The 15,610-nt window shown below is 37.6% G+C and overlaps 1 protein-coding gene across 5 annotated transcripts in view; it reads right to left on the bottom strand.

Moving 5' to 3' along the window:
- SSBP2 (single stranded DNA binding protein 2) overlaps window positions 1–15,610 on the bottom strand; it is a 402,865-nt gene that overhangs the window by 250,494 nt on the left and 136,761 nt on the right. For all 5 annotated transcript variants that reach the window (XM_037801548.1, XM_037801547.1, XM_037801545.1 and 2 more), the window contains exon 3: window positions 5,334–5,395. In XM_037801548.1, the coding sequence (XP_037657476.1) occupies window positions 5,334–5,395 (62 nt within the window). The remainder of the gene's footprint in view (window positions 1–5,333; window positions 5,396–15,610) is intronic.

A 15,610-nucleotide genomic window follows, 5' to 3' on the forward strand; every position in this document is an offset into this window, starting at 1 on the left:
AGTTATGCAATAACTACTATATTCAAGATGAGAAAGACCCAGTCAGCTAATCACAAATATCACAACATTCTAGTGAGCCAGTTGACTCCAATGCTATTGTTCTCATAGGGGTATCTGGTTATTCTTAGCCATGCCTGATGTCATCCATTAGATTCTAAAATAACTAGAATGCTAGTATACTGCAGAATCTGACTTCCCAATGAAGTCAGGTGAAAAAATATATATTCTCATGAGAATCTTAGTTATTAGTTTATTTCCTCCACAATGTGATATATTTTTAATTTCAGGGCATAATTTACAAAGGCCCAAGGTTATTTCAAAAGGTAGGCATACATATATACAAAATTAAATTAAAACAAGGTATAGTTTCTGCCATTAAAGTTTTAACTGGAAAAATTTAAAGTCTATATTTTTAAATTTCACAAGTTGAAAAGGACATTAATCAAAGAGGAAAAAAGTTTACTGGCATTTCTAGTCCTGAAATTCATGACAGGGTTAAGAACTTTTATTAAAGGTTATAAAAGAGGAGTAAGTTTTTAAAAAGGATTTAACCCAGGTAAAAGTAGTGAACTGGGGCATGGAAATAACATTAGTTATGGTACAAACTGGGAAAGAAAAAAGAAGCGGTTAGGAAAATCACATCAGAAACAAGGAAAAAAGCAAAAGAAAGTAAAATCACATACATTTCTTCTATCCCATACAAAATGTAGAAATTCCCCTCCTCCTCTCCAAGCCCTTCCTCTACCCTCCCTCCTGTACTTTATTCTGCATATTTGTGCATCCCTTCTCTCTCACCTTCAACCTCTCCCACTCTACTGATCTGTCACCTCAGGCTATATACATACTCAAGTCTATTCTCTCTCATAAAAACAAAATTGTTAGGTCCCGTTCTGTTGTTAGTTCTGAAACTTCTACAGATGCCCCCACATACTCTTGGTCGCCCTCCAGCTAGAGAAATGAATTACAGCAGCCTTCTAGACTTCACTTTGACTACTCCACTGGAACTATCCTCCCCAAGACCATCAAAGTTCACCTTACTCCCCAATTCAGGACAATCGTCAGGTCTTTTTTTTTTTAAAAAAAAAAAAACAAAAAAAAACACACAAAAAACACAAAAAACTTACACTTGCTGTGGGATTTGAATTTGGCTGTTAAATGCCTTCTCCTTCGAATGCCTTTCCTGCTTCCTATACGTTATTCTCTCCTGTTTACTCCCCTTCCTCTCCAATTACTTTTCTTTGATGACTCCTCTTCATCCATCACATTTAAATGTTAGCTTTTTCAGGGTCTCAACCCTGCTCTTACTCTTAATACTGGGCAGTTTCATCTTATGAATGTTATGAATTACAGTATGGCCTCTCCTGATAAGTCTCAACCCATTATGGGACCTTTCTAAGAGTTATAGAACCAGATCTATTGGGCATCTTTATCTGAATGTAACAAAGTCATCTCAAAATTTAACCAGTCCAAGCTAAATTCTTGGTCTATTCTCCAAAACCAGATGTTCTTTCTATATTCCTTCACTCAGTCAGTGGTATCACCATTCATCCCATCATCCAAATCTAAAACGTGAGGGTCTCCTCCTCCTCCTCCCAACACCAAACTATTCTACACATTCTTCCCTATCTGGAGCCCATCACCTCATCATCTTTCACGAGGACAATTACAATTGTCTTGTCACTAATCTCTGCCTCTGTTCTCAAACTTCTTCAATCCATTGCTATGCTGATGCCAAGCAAGCATCTTAAAACACAAATCTAATTATGTTTAAAATCTTGGGGCTATAGTCCAAAATCCTTGATGTACTCAAGGACTTCATAATCTAACTCTTTATTTAACTCCTTGTCTCTAGCCTTATTTTCTATTACAGGATCATCCTTTTTGAGACTTCATACTAACTATTCCTCACCCAAAACACCCTTCCTTCAATCAAATTTCAGCTTAGCACAGATTCACTTTATGAAGTCTTTGCTAACTATCACAAACTAAGTGGGTATCATAACCAGTACAAACCTCTGATATAATATTTTTAATTGTTCATCTCTCCTAACACTGAGTTCCTTGAAGGTAACACAGTTTTGTACTAGGTAAATATTTGTAGGATTAAGTGACAGGACAATTCCATTTTCCAATATTATACAAAAAACAGAAGTGAAAAGAAGCCATATAATTGCAATGGTCCACCAACAGGGACCCTTTGTTTGACCAAATGAGCGAACAATGAAACTCAATCAGTTCTTGAGGAATACACATTATCTTAATCATCTGGACCTCAGTAGCAGCAACAGCTTTCCTGGGCAATGTTAACAAGGCAACAATTATTACAGTCCTCTACAATGAAGCTCAGATTATGAAGCCCAGCTCCATAAAGTTAGGAATAAAAAAGGTCAGCCATCTGCTAAATTTAAGGCCAATGGTAATGGCTGGCTACACACAATGGTCAGGAAAGCTCAGGATCTGAGCAGGGGGGCACTGTCTGGTAGAGGGTTCCATAGCTTTCACCAGTTCTCAGACTTCAAAGTTGTTAGGAATACTGATTTATATAGAGGAAGTAAGTACCTCAAAGTGTATGTCAGTAGTTTAGGGGAAGAAATTTAAAACATCAAAAATTCCTTACCTCCATATGTCACATATGCTAGATTTAAACTGAATAAGTATAGTCCAAAAACATTTATGTACCCAGTTTTTTTTGTTGTTGTTTTTTTTTGGGGGGGTATCTGCAACTAGGTACATATTAAATTACTTCGAATATGAAAGCCAAGGAGAAGGACTCCCTCAAATCTGAACAACAAAAAAAAGGAAGGGCAACAGCAGATTTAAAAGCTGTGCCTTCTAATAGCTAAGATCAAGAAAGCTACAGTCTGGCAGAAGCAGAAAGCCAAGGTATTCAGTTACTATCAATGATCTCCAGTATGAGAATAGGTTTGATCCATGAGAAAGGGAGTAAAAGAGAAACAGGTACAGTAAAGTTTTTACAGCCTGGATCTAGGTATCATAAATACATAAATTTGTACCAGATAGAATGAGAATTTTATATTTTTTATACATTATAAAATGTTTACACATTTTATACATTATAAAATGTTTACACATTATAAAAAATCATTCTTAAACCCCAGGAAAATAGCACAATGATGGTGTTTTACTATGATGAACCATTGTTCCAAACACAGGAAAAAGTCTGAACCAAAGGACTACACCTGTTCCTGCCATATGTATGTAAAACAAATAAGGGAAACCCACAAGTACAACCACAACTGACCAAGTGTGGTTCCATTCACCACAGGACTTCTAGTAAGGCATGCTCTCAGGCAAGAGATTAAAAAGATGATGGCACTAAATAATGTACCAAATAGACTACGTGCATGGCACCAGAGGATAACTTTTTCTTTTAAATAGGATGCTGAGAGATGAGTGTATAAAAAGCACTGAGCAAGAAATGCTTCTTTCTAATAGAAAAAATGCAAAAATACATCCTTACCCTTGGTTTTTGTGACATTGTTCTTTCCTGGTTTTTCTCTTACCTCTGGAGCTATTCTGTCTCCTTTGTAGCCTCCTCCCACTCCTCATTTGATAAAAGTTAATGTTGCAAGAGTTCTGTCCTAGGCCCACTTCTCTACTCATGTGCAATTCCATTCACCCATCTCCCTCTCTTTTGACTGTCAAACCCATAAAACCAGCTTCCTACTCAGTATTTACACTCGGATGTCATATATTTCAATTTCAGATTTCTAAAATACTGAACTCTTCACCTACTTCCCAAACTCAGTCAATCACCAAATCCTGACATTCTATTTTCAGACTCACATCCTTCAAATCTTTTCACTTCTTTTCCTCTCCACTGGTTATACCCTGTTCAAGTGACCATTCTCTATCCCTTACTGCAATAGCCTTCCAAATGTTTCTCTGCTTCTGGACTTACTGCTGTCCAACCCATTCTCTACTCTACGAACCAGAGTGATATTGTTAAGATGCATTTTAACAGTATTACTCTTCTGCTTATTTACTCAACTATTTTGTATTGTCTTTATGATTAAGTTGAAACAACCCAGCCTCATCCCTAATCCCTCTATTACCTCCCATTCAATTTCCAACATCTTAAATTCTTTCCACTCTTCCTACATGACACACTCTCTATGCCTTGCACATCCAAGTCCTTGCACATGGTATGATTTATCGGCAACATTCCTTCTTTGCCTCTCCAGCCATCTCTTATACATAATCAATGCCTTGGTTTAGAAAACAGCTCCTCCAATGTGCCTTCCCTGACTCTCTTGTGCTAGATGAAATGTATTTGGCACATGCCTACAGAGTACTCTGCATATTCCCCTTAAAACACTTACTTTGTTGTCACTGCTTACTTACTTTTTGACTTTCCTCAATAGATTGTAATCAGCAAGAGGGTAGGAATGTGTCTGATTATTCACTAGTATGTCCTAAATATCTAGTATAGTGCTTTGCTTCAGTAAGCATTTGTTGACTGAATGCAATAAATAACAAACTTTACTAGGTTTGCATGAAGAAATATTCTCAAAGCTTCATGAGTAAATGAAACTTAAAAAGATACCACCACCATATGACAAGAACATAAAGAAATATTAAACATATAAAGGTATGACAGGTACTTCTTAAAAGCAAAAAAATTTTTCCATTCAATTAGTTAAGTATCTGCTAAGTACTGTATCAGGCAACTGTTACTCATGACTATGATCTTTCATCTCAAGAGAATAAAAATAAACTTATTTCAAGTATCTGCCTATTTTTAAACTTTTCCCCTCTCATTTTTGGGAGTTTTTTGTTTGGTGAGTAGCTGTTACTTTTTTTGAACAGTACTGGCCTATTGCACAAGACCTCAATCAAATATTAACCTGAGTTGCTTCTCCTATACTCCATCACCTTAAGAGGAGATGTAGTGTTCAAAGAAGGAACTGGAATGACATGCCAATGCTTATAATTACCTATATAGTGGTTTGGCATTATGACAACTTGCTAGCCCACTCAGCAGAAAGCTAACTTTCCATCTAGCTCAACAATCAGAGAGCCAAGAAAAAGTTCCCTCCTCATTTCCCACTGCAATATGACAAAGAAATCACACTTAAATTTGAGATCCACCACACTGATCCCAATTTCAGCTTGACTCAATAGTAGTATCTTTAAGTCAAATAACACTAATGTTTGTTTTGAATTTTTTTTAAAAAGTATTAATTTTCAGAAAATAATTTTAGAAAATGAGAAAAAAATAAAGGGAAGCATGACATCCTAAACTGGTATAGAGTAGGCCCACTAGAACATATCATCAATTTAGTAAAAAAGGAATAAAACAAAGTACTTACCACCACCAAGAATGTAAGAATCCTGGTGGTTCCCCCAAAGTGATGTTTTTTTCCCATCTTATCTAAAATGAATAAAAGAGATATTAAACAATTTCCTAATAATGCTTTTATCCACAAAGGTTACAAAGCAATATTTTCCCATTTAAAATATTAAGGTAATACATAACTTTTTTCATAATTTTCATATTATTCTTTAATCAAGTTTTACAAATACTGATTTTACATAGTGATTTGTGGGCAGCATTAGTCAATGAGAAAAGTTACCTAACATTATTATTATGATTTGCTTCCCCACTGTGCCAGTTATTAAGATATCATCTCTTAACTCCAAATCCATCCTTCTGCACTCTTCTTTGAGATGCTGTGGTTAGGGTTCTGCATAATACATTTCTCCTTTTGTCAGCTGGCTTTCTGTTAGGTCCGATAACCTAAGCAAGGCTCTACAGGGAGACTGGAAGTAGGAAGAAGGGAGAAGGGACTTGCTCCTTCCTATTAGTTGGCAGCTCCTGTCAAGGTTGCCCCAGCAGCAGCACTTTACCAGCAATAACAGGTGGTTCTAGTCTTGTTTTTCCCAATGTTACCAGAACCTACATCTTCATGCACCCACACAAGTACCAGCACAGTTGGGCAACATCCTCTCCTCAAAGGTTTGAAGCTCAGTTTCAGAAGGTTCCTTCAAGTTCTTGATGTACCAGCACCAGCTAAGAGACTCCCCCTCCTTAAGCCTAAGAACCAGTTCTGTGAGGTCTCTCTCCTGCAATATTCTGATAACCATGACCTCTTTCTTATGGTAGTCCAGCCCTAGTGATTGCTTCCTGCAATTATTAACTTTCATTTTACCTCAAGTGTTCCTTTTTTTGCTTTCTTATCTGTTTATTTCCCTACATGACATTCTCTCTGTTGACTCCCTAAATGTAGTTTTAATTACCATGTCTGGATCCTGACTGATAACACTTCTCATACCCCTTCATAAGGTTAAGAATATTAAAGTTATTCCTTTTAAGCAGAAGGAGGCAGAGGCTTAAACTGTAGCTTTACTACTTACTGTGCGAACTAGGAAAAATTCCTTAACTATTCTGTGCATCAGTTCCTCATCTATAAAATAGAGATAATAATAGCTACCTATCTCATAGGGTGTTGGGAGGAATAAACTTAATAATATATGATGAACACTTAAACAAGTGCCTGAAACATGGAATATGACTCCCGGGGAGGAATGTAGACCTGGCATCGTGGGATGGAGAACATCTTCTTGACCAAAAGGGGGATGTGAAAGGAAATGAAATAAGCTACAGTGGCAGAGAGATTCCAAAAAGAGCCAAGAGGTCACTCTGGTGGGCACTCTTATGCACAGTATAGACAACCCTTTTTAGGTTCTAGTGAATTTGAGTAGCTAGCAGTAAATACCTGAAACTATCAAACTACAACCCAGAACCCATGAATCTTGAAGATGATTGTACAAAAATGTAGCTTATGAGGGGTGACAATGTGATTGGGAAAGCCCTATGGACCATACTCCCAAAAAAAGAAAAAAAGAGTTCCTGAAATGTTGTAAACGCTCAATAACTATTCATTGCTATTATTATTTTTCCTTTACTTAGAAGAGCATCATTCTGAAAGTTTATTCCACCAGCATTGGTACTATCACCTATAAAAATCCAGTGATGTTCCATATAAAAATACTCAAGTATTAAGTTTAAGTATTAAACTCAAGTTTAAGGATGTGCCAAACAATCATTTTACCTAATAATCAGAACAGTGTAAAAGAGCCAGGTGATTAGGATTAGGTGATATACCATGGAGGCAGATTTTATAGTAAAAAGTGGTTAAAATCCTCGCATTTATAGTTCACAAAATATTAAATGCCTAAAGGAATGTGAATTCTATGTAAAGAAGTGCTCTTTTCGTTTCAGTACTGTGGTGGCTTAGAATTATGTACTCCAGAAAAACATGTTCTTAATCTTAATCCATTCCTGTGGATTAATCTTAACCCCCCTCTGTAAGTAGGACCTATTAAAGACGTTATTTTTAGTTAAAGTGGCCAACCAAATCAGGATCGGTCTTAATCCTATTACTGGAGGCCTTTATAGAGAAAGTCATGGAAAAAGAAGCCACAAGAAACAGCCAGAAACCGAAAGCCAACAGAAGCCAGAAGAGAAAGGAGAAGATACCACCATGTGCATTGCCAAGTGACAAAAGCCAAGGACCCAAGGATTGCTGACAGCCAGCCCCAGAAGGCCATGGTCTTTAGGAAGAAAGCACTGACTAAATGCTTTGATTTTGGACTTCTCCTGACATCAAAACCATGAGCCAATAAATTCTCATTGTTTAAGCCAACCGATTGTGTGGTATTTGCTTTAGCAGCTGAGAACCTAATACAAGTATACAACTTAAAAAATCATTGGCCAGACTCTGCTTCCAGGTTCATGGCCATGCTACAAGAAAGAATACATGGGGGGGAGAAACTAAGATGGCGGCTAGGTGAGACAGGGCAAAGGAACACCTTGTGAAAAACACTAGATAAGGACCAGAGAGTGACCCAGAATACCAGTTACAGCGATGCGCCAGCTGGACGAGATCTGCTAGTTCCCAGGGGCTGTATACTTGGTGAAAGCGGGAGCCTGCATTCTGAAATGAGTGAGTAAGCTGGCTGGAAGTCCCACAGCCACGCAGCGCCCCAGGGAAGCAGCTGTGATTGTGGGCACCACGCAGTAAAACACAGCAAGAAGGGGCTGGGCCAGCCTCTTGGTATCTGGCCTGGAAGATAGCCCGCTGCAGATACCCTTGGGGCCCGGGGAACGGAGGGGAGAGCCGGAAGCAGAAAGAAACCCCGCAGCTAACAGCTGGCCCCCCAGAGGGCTGGATAAACTCCTGTCCGGGGCCGTGCCCACAGCCCAGAGCCCCGCCAGTTGTCCCGGATCTGGGAAGGAGGAACTGTGTGAGGAGGGGGGTGTTGAGATGCCCCTTTTGCATCAGGCTGAAAGCGCCCCAGCACGGCCCAGTGGCCCGGGGCTTCCCTTGAGGGACAGCGCGCATTCGTGACGTAGCATGGCATTCCCTCAGCAGAGGTCCTGGAGGATCGCGGCTGGGTGGGGGGACCCGCACAGAGAACCCAGGGACGCTACGCCAAGTCCGGTGGTTTGTGGGACAGCGAGAGACAGGGGCAGGGGCTGAAATGAAATGAAGGCTTGGACTCTTGAGGTGGCCTTGAATCTCTGGGAACCAGGGGGATTTGAATATTGAGGCTGTCCTTCCTCCCTGGCCACCCATACAAGCGCCCTGCATTCAAGGCAGACAGCTCCAGCAACACACCCAGGCTGAGTTCTCCGGCTGGACCCCACAAGAATCATTTCCCCACACACCGCGGGGACAAGGTGGAGAACTGACTTGAGAGGTATAGGTGACTCACATACGCCATCTGCTGGTTAGAGAAAGTGTACATCACCAAACAGTGTTTCTGAAAAATTAGATAGGTTTTTTTTACAACTTGAAAGAACCCTGTAGAGCAGAGCAAATGCCAAGAGGCCAAAAACAACAGAAAATCTCAATGCATAGGATAAAACCAGACGATATGGAGAATCCAACCCCAAACACACAAATCAAGTTATCAGAAGAGACAAAGTACCTCACAGAATTAATCAAAGAACTACAACCGAGGAACAAAAACATGGCAAAGGATTTAAAGGACATAAAGAAGACCATGGCCCAGGTTATAAGCGACATAAAGCAGACCCTAGAAGAGCACAAAGAAGACATTGCAAGAGTAAATAAAAAAACAGAAGATCTTATGGAAATAAAAAAAACTGTTGGCCAAATTAAAAAGACTCTGGATATTCACAATACAAGACTAGAGGAAGCTGAACAACATCTCAGTGTCCTAGAAGTCCACAGAACAGAAAATGAAAGAACAAAAGAAAGAATGGAGAAAAAATTGAAAAAATCAAAATGGATCTCAGGGATATGATAGATAAAATAAAACGTTCAAACTTAAGACTCATTGGTGTCCCAGAAGGGGAAGAGAAGGGTAAAGGTCTAGAAAGAGTATTCAAAGAAATTGTTGGGGAAAACTTCCCCAACCTTCTACACAATATAAATACACAAAGCATAAATGCCCAGTGAACTGCAAATAGAATAAATCCAAATAAACCCACTCCAAGACATATTCTGATCAGACTGTCAAATACTAAAGAGAAGGAGCAAGTTCTGAAAGCAGCAAGAGAAAAGCAATTCACCACATACAAAGGACACAACATAAGACTAAGTTGTGACTACTCAGCAGCCACCATGGAGGTGAGAAGGCAGTGGCATGACATATTTAAAACTCTGAGAGAGAAAAATTTCCAACCAAGAATACTTTATCCAGCAAAACTCGCCTTCAAATTCGAGGGAGAGCTTAAATTTTTCACAGACAAACAAATGCTGAGAGACTTTGCCAATAAAAGACCTGCCCTACTTCAGATTCTAAAAGGAGTCCTACCAACAGAGAAACAAAGAAAGGAGAAAGAGATAAAGAGAATTTTAACAGACAAATATAGTACCTTACATCCCAAAGCACCAGGACACTCATTTTTCTCTAATGATCACGGATCTTTCTCCAGAAGGGACCATAAGCTGGGACATAAAACAAGCCTCAAGAAATTAAAAAAAAAAAAAAAAAAAAAAAAAAAAAAAAAAAAAAAATTGAATATACTCAAAGCACATTCTCCAATCACAATGGAATACAAATAGAAGTCAATAATTTTTGAACTGTAGCTCCACTATTTACTTCCTACATGATATAAAATACACAAACTCTAATGACAAATCAGTGGTTTTGAACTCAATGTAAAATATTTAATTTTAGACAACTATATAAAGGTGGGGAAATGGAGGAGTATAGGAACATAGTTTATGTGTCCTATTGAAGTGAAGGTGGTATCAAAGAAAAACAAGATTGATATGGATTTAAGAAGTTAATTTTAATCCCCACAGCAAACAGAAAGAAATTTTCAGAGAATATAACCATAGAGATGAAATGTAGAGTTTGGGTTAAGAGAAATGGGGGAAGGGGCAATGGGGAGTTAAGAAATGAGTGTGGAGTTGCTGTTTGAAGTGAAGGGAAATTTCTAGTAATGGATGGTGGGAAAGAGCATTACAACATTCTAAAAGTGATTAATCCCACTAATGGAAGGCTAGGGAGGGGGTGGAATGGGAAGATTTAGGATGTATATATGTTTCCACAATTGAAAAAAAAAAAAAGACAGTCTAAATAGATGACGATTGAATGCCAAGGATGAACTTGGATGGGATTGGAGGATAGAGGACAGGTGGCTCAAAGGGACACAATTGAGACATAAGGAAAAGGAAATACAGAATGTAAGCTTTGTATCATTGTTGAATCTCTTGTACTTCGTAGCTGCGCTTAATGGGATTGCATAAAAGAATGTTCTTGTTCATGGGAAGAGTATATGTGAATTCTAGTGTATGTTCAAGGATGTGTGCAGCTAGCTCTCATATGTTCAGAAGACAGAGCAATAGATGATGGATGATAGGGAGGGAAAGAAATAGCGATGTGACAGCATGTTAAAGTTGGTGGATTGAGCTATCGGGGGAGGGGGGTCAGGGTATGATGGAATTCTTTGTATGGGGTTAGTATTGTTTTTGCAACTGTTCCTATAACTTTGAATTTATTTGAAAATAAAAAAATAAAAATAAATCATTTAGTATAATCTTATTAAACAATTATGAGATTTCCAAGACTAGGTTTTTAAAAGGATAATAAATCCTACATTTGTTAATATATTCCACAGTTTTTTGGATTGCAAGGTAATATATAAATTTATGGGTTAAAATGGCTGAAGCCTGCTACGAAGACAGGATAATAGTAACCAGACTAATGCCCAGGAAAAAGAGCAACAGAATTGAATAAGAGATTCTATGTTCCTGGTATAAATGAGAGAATCAAGTAAAAAGTAATGATAGAAATAGAAAATTAAGCTTCCATTTAATGAAAAGCCATTTGGGAACTGCTGTTCTGTTTAACAAAGTTATCACGTATACCAAATTCAGGTAACCAACTGAAAATATTACCCTAAGGAAAACTGAATTTTTGAAGTTTTCCCTTGCTTTTTTTTGTTTGTTTGTTTTTTTGAATCAGAAGGATCTTCAGGATCTCATAACACATCAAAGTGTAGTATCAATATGTAGCATCAATATAATCAGGGTTATCACCACCAACCAAGATATTTGTAAGAGATTGGACTTAATGTGTACAAACTGTAAATTATACCTTAAGGACTGTATATATTTTTAAATAGATTCCTGATTTGAATGGATGGGATAGGAAGACATATGCCTTTCATTAAATAAGAGTTTTAAAAACTGGTAATTTTAACTTTCTGGTTGTTTACATTTCACATGAGTTAGTGTTCACTGTAATATAAATTTAAAACATGGTCAACATCACCCCAAAATTAAAATTTTTAACTAGATATGTTTCAAAGTAAATTTATAAATTAGAAATCTGGGCTGGTATTTATACACTGGGTATTTAAGCACCAGATAGCAGTAAACACAAAAGATACACACACACACACACACACACACACACACACACACACACACACACATACACATTTGCTTGTATATGCCTAGAATATCTCAAGATAGATTCATTAAAAACTGGTATCATTATTTGCTTCTAACAAGGCACTCTGATTATTTACCTGTTCTTTCAGCCCAACACTCACCCTTCTACACACCATTTTATACTTGGAAGTGGGATTCTGAAAATTGCATTTCCCAGGCTCCCTTGCCAGCTGGCTTCCTGTTAGGTTCTGCCATTAGGAGATAGTAGCAAAAGATCAAAAGGCAGGAGGAAGAAAAGATGCTTCCTGCTTCTTGCTCCAACAGAGAAGCAGTTGCTGGCAGCTGCTGTTGCAGCAGCAGGGGGAGGGAGGGTAGGCAATTCTAGATGTCAGCAGCACCATTTCTGGAAGTTCCAGCCCTAATCAATGTGGGATCGCTTTAGCAGATCCAGAACCTCAACAGCAGCTCAAACAGCGCAACAGATTTGGAGCACCACAGGTTCCAGGCTTTTCAGAGTATTCCTAAATCCTTTTATACATTTTAGATTTGAACCAATGATCAAAAAAAATCTTGTAATACCATTAAAGGACAAAAACTAGTTCCTATGTTAAGAAAAGGACTATGTATCAATTTGTTCCCAGACAAAATTCATTAAGAATTCCAACTAAGATAAATCTTACTGTTCCCATTTCCATGTGTGGGAGTATGGGTACATCTATACCCTATACTAAATGTAAAAAAGAAATTAAAAGTAAACCTTTTTTTATACTTTAATTCAAAGAAATAAAAGTCAATAAATATACAACACAGAGAAAAATTTGACTGCACTTTGAACCAGTTACTCTAGAACAGTGCTGTTCAACAGAGTACCTGCCAGCCACATGTGGCTATTTAAATTTGAAATTAAATTAATTGAATGTACCTCAGTTACACCAAGCCAATTTCAAGAGCTCAACAGTTACATGTGGCTAGTGGCAACTGTATTGGACACATAGATTAGTTTCACAATTGAGTAAGTTCTATTGGACAAGTTAATGTTGTTGCCTGTATTGTGCAATGAGTAATCTCCACTTATCCTTCAACTTTCATGGAGAATCTTGACACACAAGAACAATTACTTAGTGGTACTTTGAGGCTATGAAAGCAGAGAAAAAGGATCAGCCATTAGAGGGCATAGCAGAGTTGAGGTATAAAACTCAGCAGGGGCAAGAAATCAGAGCAAGAAGTGACCAAGAGAACACTCAGCCTAGAAATAGCCCTCAGAGATCTTAAGAGAGCACCTGAGACAACCTACAATATGAGGGATTAGAGCTGGAGCCAGTTTAGTAGAAAAGGCAACCCCAGAAGATAGGAGAACTGTGACAGATACTGGGAGCACACAGATACTACATATAGGATATATTTTTATACTTGTACTCCAAAGAAATAAACTAACACAAGATAGAAAAAGTTGTTCAAAAATTAACACTTTTGACCGCTTACTATATGCCAGGCACTATCTGAGCATATACATACTAACTCAGCATGATTATATTATGTATGTTTATTAAATAAGTTAATATATTAATTAAATTATATTAAGTCTCAGCACAATTCTAAAGTATTATTATGATTATCTTCCTTTGATAATTAAGGCAACTGAATCACAGAGATAAATAAATGAGATGTGGAAACTAATAAAATTCACAGTCCCCCAAAGCAAAAGCTATTGTCTACTGCACTATATTGCCTCCAAATTAAAGTTCAAAAAACTGGTTAAGAAATCATCATCATTATTATTTTCTCTCTTCAAAACTGTTAGAGAGAACAGAATTTTTGGATCTATTTTTTTTCAATAACAGCAGTCTTAATGAAATCTGAAGTCGTATCCACTAACAGTTTTTTAAGCTTCTATTTTCCAATAACTTGCTGGCATTTATGACCAACAAGGACTTTTCAAAAGGTGAAAAAAAAATCTAGAATCTCTGCAACACTCTAATTCTTAATGTTATTTGTTAAGGACACTAAGCTTCAATCTAAGGCAAGAATACCATTGCAAAATTTCAGGCAAGAGCAGGGTTTATCTTTGTATAATGAAACAATGTAACCAGGAAAAGACAGCTTCTGATGAATCCAAAACGACAAAGATTAGTGTAGAGTTATAAATATTTCTTAGTATTTTGTTTATAATTATCAAACGTTAAAGGATGAAGAAAGATAAAGCAGAGTAAAAGCTCTATACTGAGAACATTCCTGAAGAAAACTCAATTTTACCCCCTTGGGGAGAAGAAAATGAAAAGTTTTACAAACTACATTTAGGATTCAGGCAATGATTATATTCTGGTTTAAAATCTATTATGAATTAGAGATAGCATTGAGCTAGGTAGCACCACCCAGCTAAGGAAATGGTTTGATTTCTAATGTTAGTCCAATGCTACATCTTTTAACTGAGGAAAAAAGAAAAACAAACAAAAAAAAACCTGAGCTAACAATAGTTATGTTCCCCACTGTTCTTACAGGTAATAAGAACTATCAAGAGCAGGCCAATTTCCAATGACCCAGGACAAGGGCACCATTAAAAAGGCTAAGTCCATTGTCCGTATAAAACTTATTTCTGTAATGGTGAAGCTAAACTCACTTACAATTATGCCTAAGAGTAACCCCTAGAGAACCTTTTTTTTGTTCAGATGTAGCCTCTCTCTCTAAGCCAAACTCTGCAAATAAACTCACTACCCTTCCCTCTACGTGGAACATGACTCCTAAGGGTGTAAGTCTCTCTGGCAACATGGGATATGACTCCCAGGGAAGAGCCTGGCCTTGGTATCATGGGATTGACAAGGCCTTCTTGACCAAAAGGGGGAAGACAAATGAAACAAAATAAAGTTTCAGTGGCTGAGAGATTTCAAATAGAATCAAAAGGTCATTTTGGCAGTCACTCTTATGCACGCTTCAGCCACAATATGCCAAGCCCCAACCAACAGTATTCCTGAAAACCCTAAAAAATACCCTTAAAGCCTCCAGATAGCTCCTATGCCAGATAAGCCCTGAAACCCACATGTACCAGTCTCTCCAAGAACATTAACCAGTTTCATTCCTCTACCCCATAATGTCGACACCCCTTTTCAGCATGGAGAATTTAGAATGGTCATTGCCCAGATATCCCTGAAGATTGAGAGAATGATCATATGAAAGGGAGGAGTTGTAACTGAGAAGTTAGGATTTAACAAATGATTACGACTACTAACCCATTGTATAGATATTTCTTTTTAGTTTCTAGTGTATTAGAATAGCCAGAAGGAAATACCTGAAATTGTTGAACTGTAATCCAGTAGTCTTGATCTTGATCTTTGATAATGATTGTGTAACTACAGAGCTTTCATCCCGTGACTGTGTGATTGTAAAAACCTTGTGACTTGCAACCCCTTTATCCAGTGTATGAGTAGATGAGTAATAAAATAAAGACATGCATTAAAAAAAAAGGCTTAGCCCAAGTGAGAGACGGAATCGCTTAGATATACATGTTATTCAGATGATGCCTAGAGTTCCAATTTGACTTCTTTTACAACTTCTTCCATAAGAACAAGCCATACAAATGAAAATGGTGGCCCAGCACAGATGAATCCTGGTTCAAAGAGCTCATTAACGTACCCATATTCATGCTAAGGGATAATATCAAAATTGCAGAAAGTATTCTACTTCACCTTGGACCAGAGTAGGAATATGGAATGCTT

Source organism: Choloepus didactylus, chromosome 13 (assembly GCF_015220235.1).
Source record: "Choloepus didactylus isolate mChoDid1 chromosome 13, mChoDid1.pri, whole genome shotgun sequence".
NCBI lineage: Eukaryota > Metazoa > Chordata > Mammalia > Pilosa > Megalonychidae > Choloepus > Choloepus didactylus.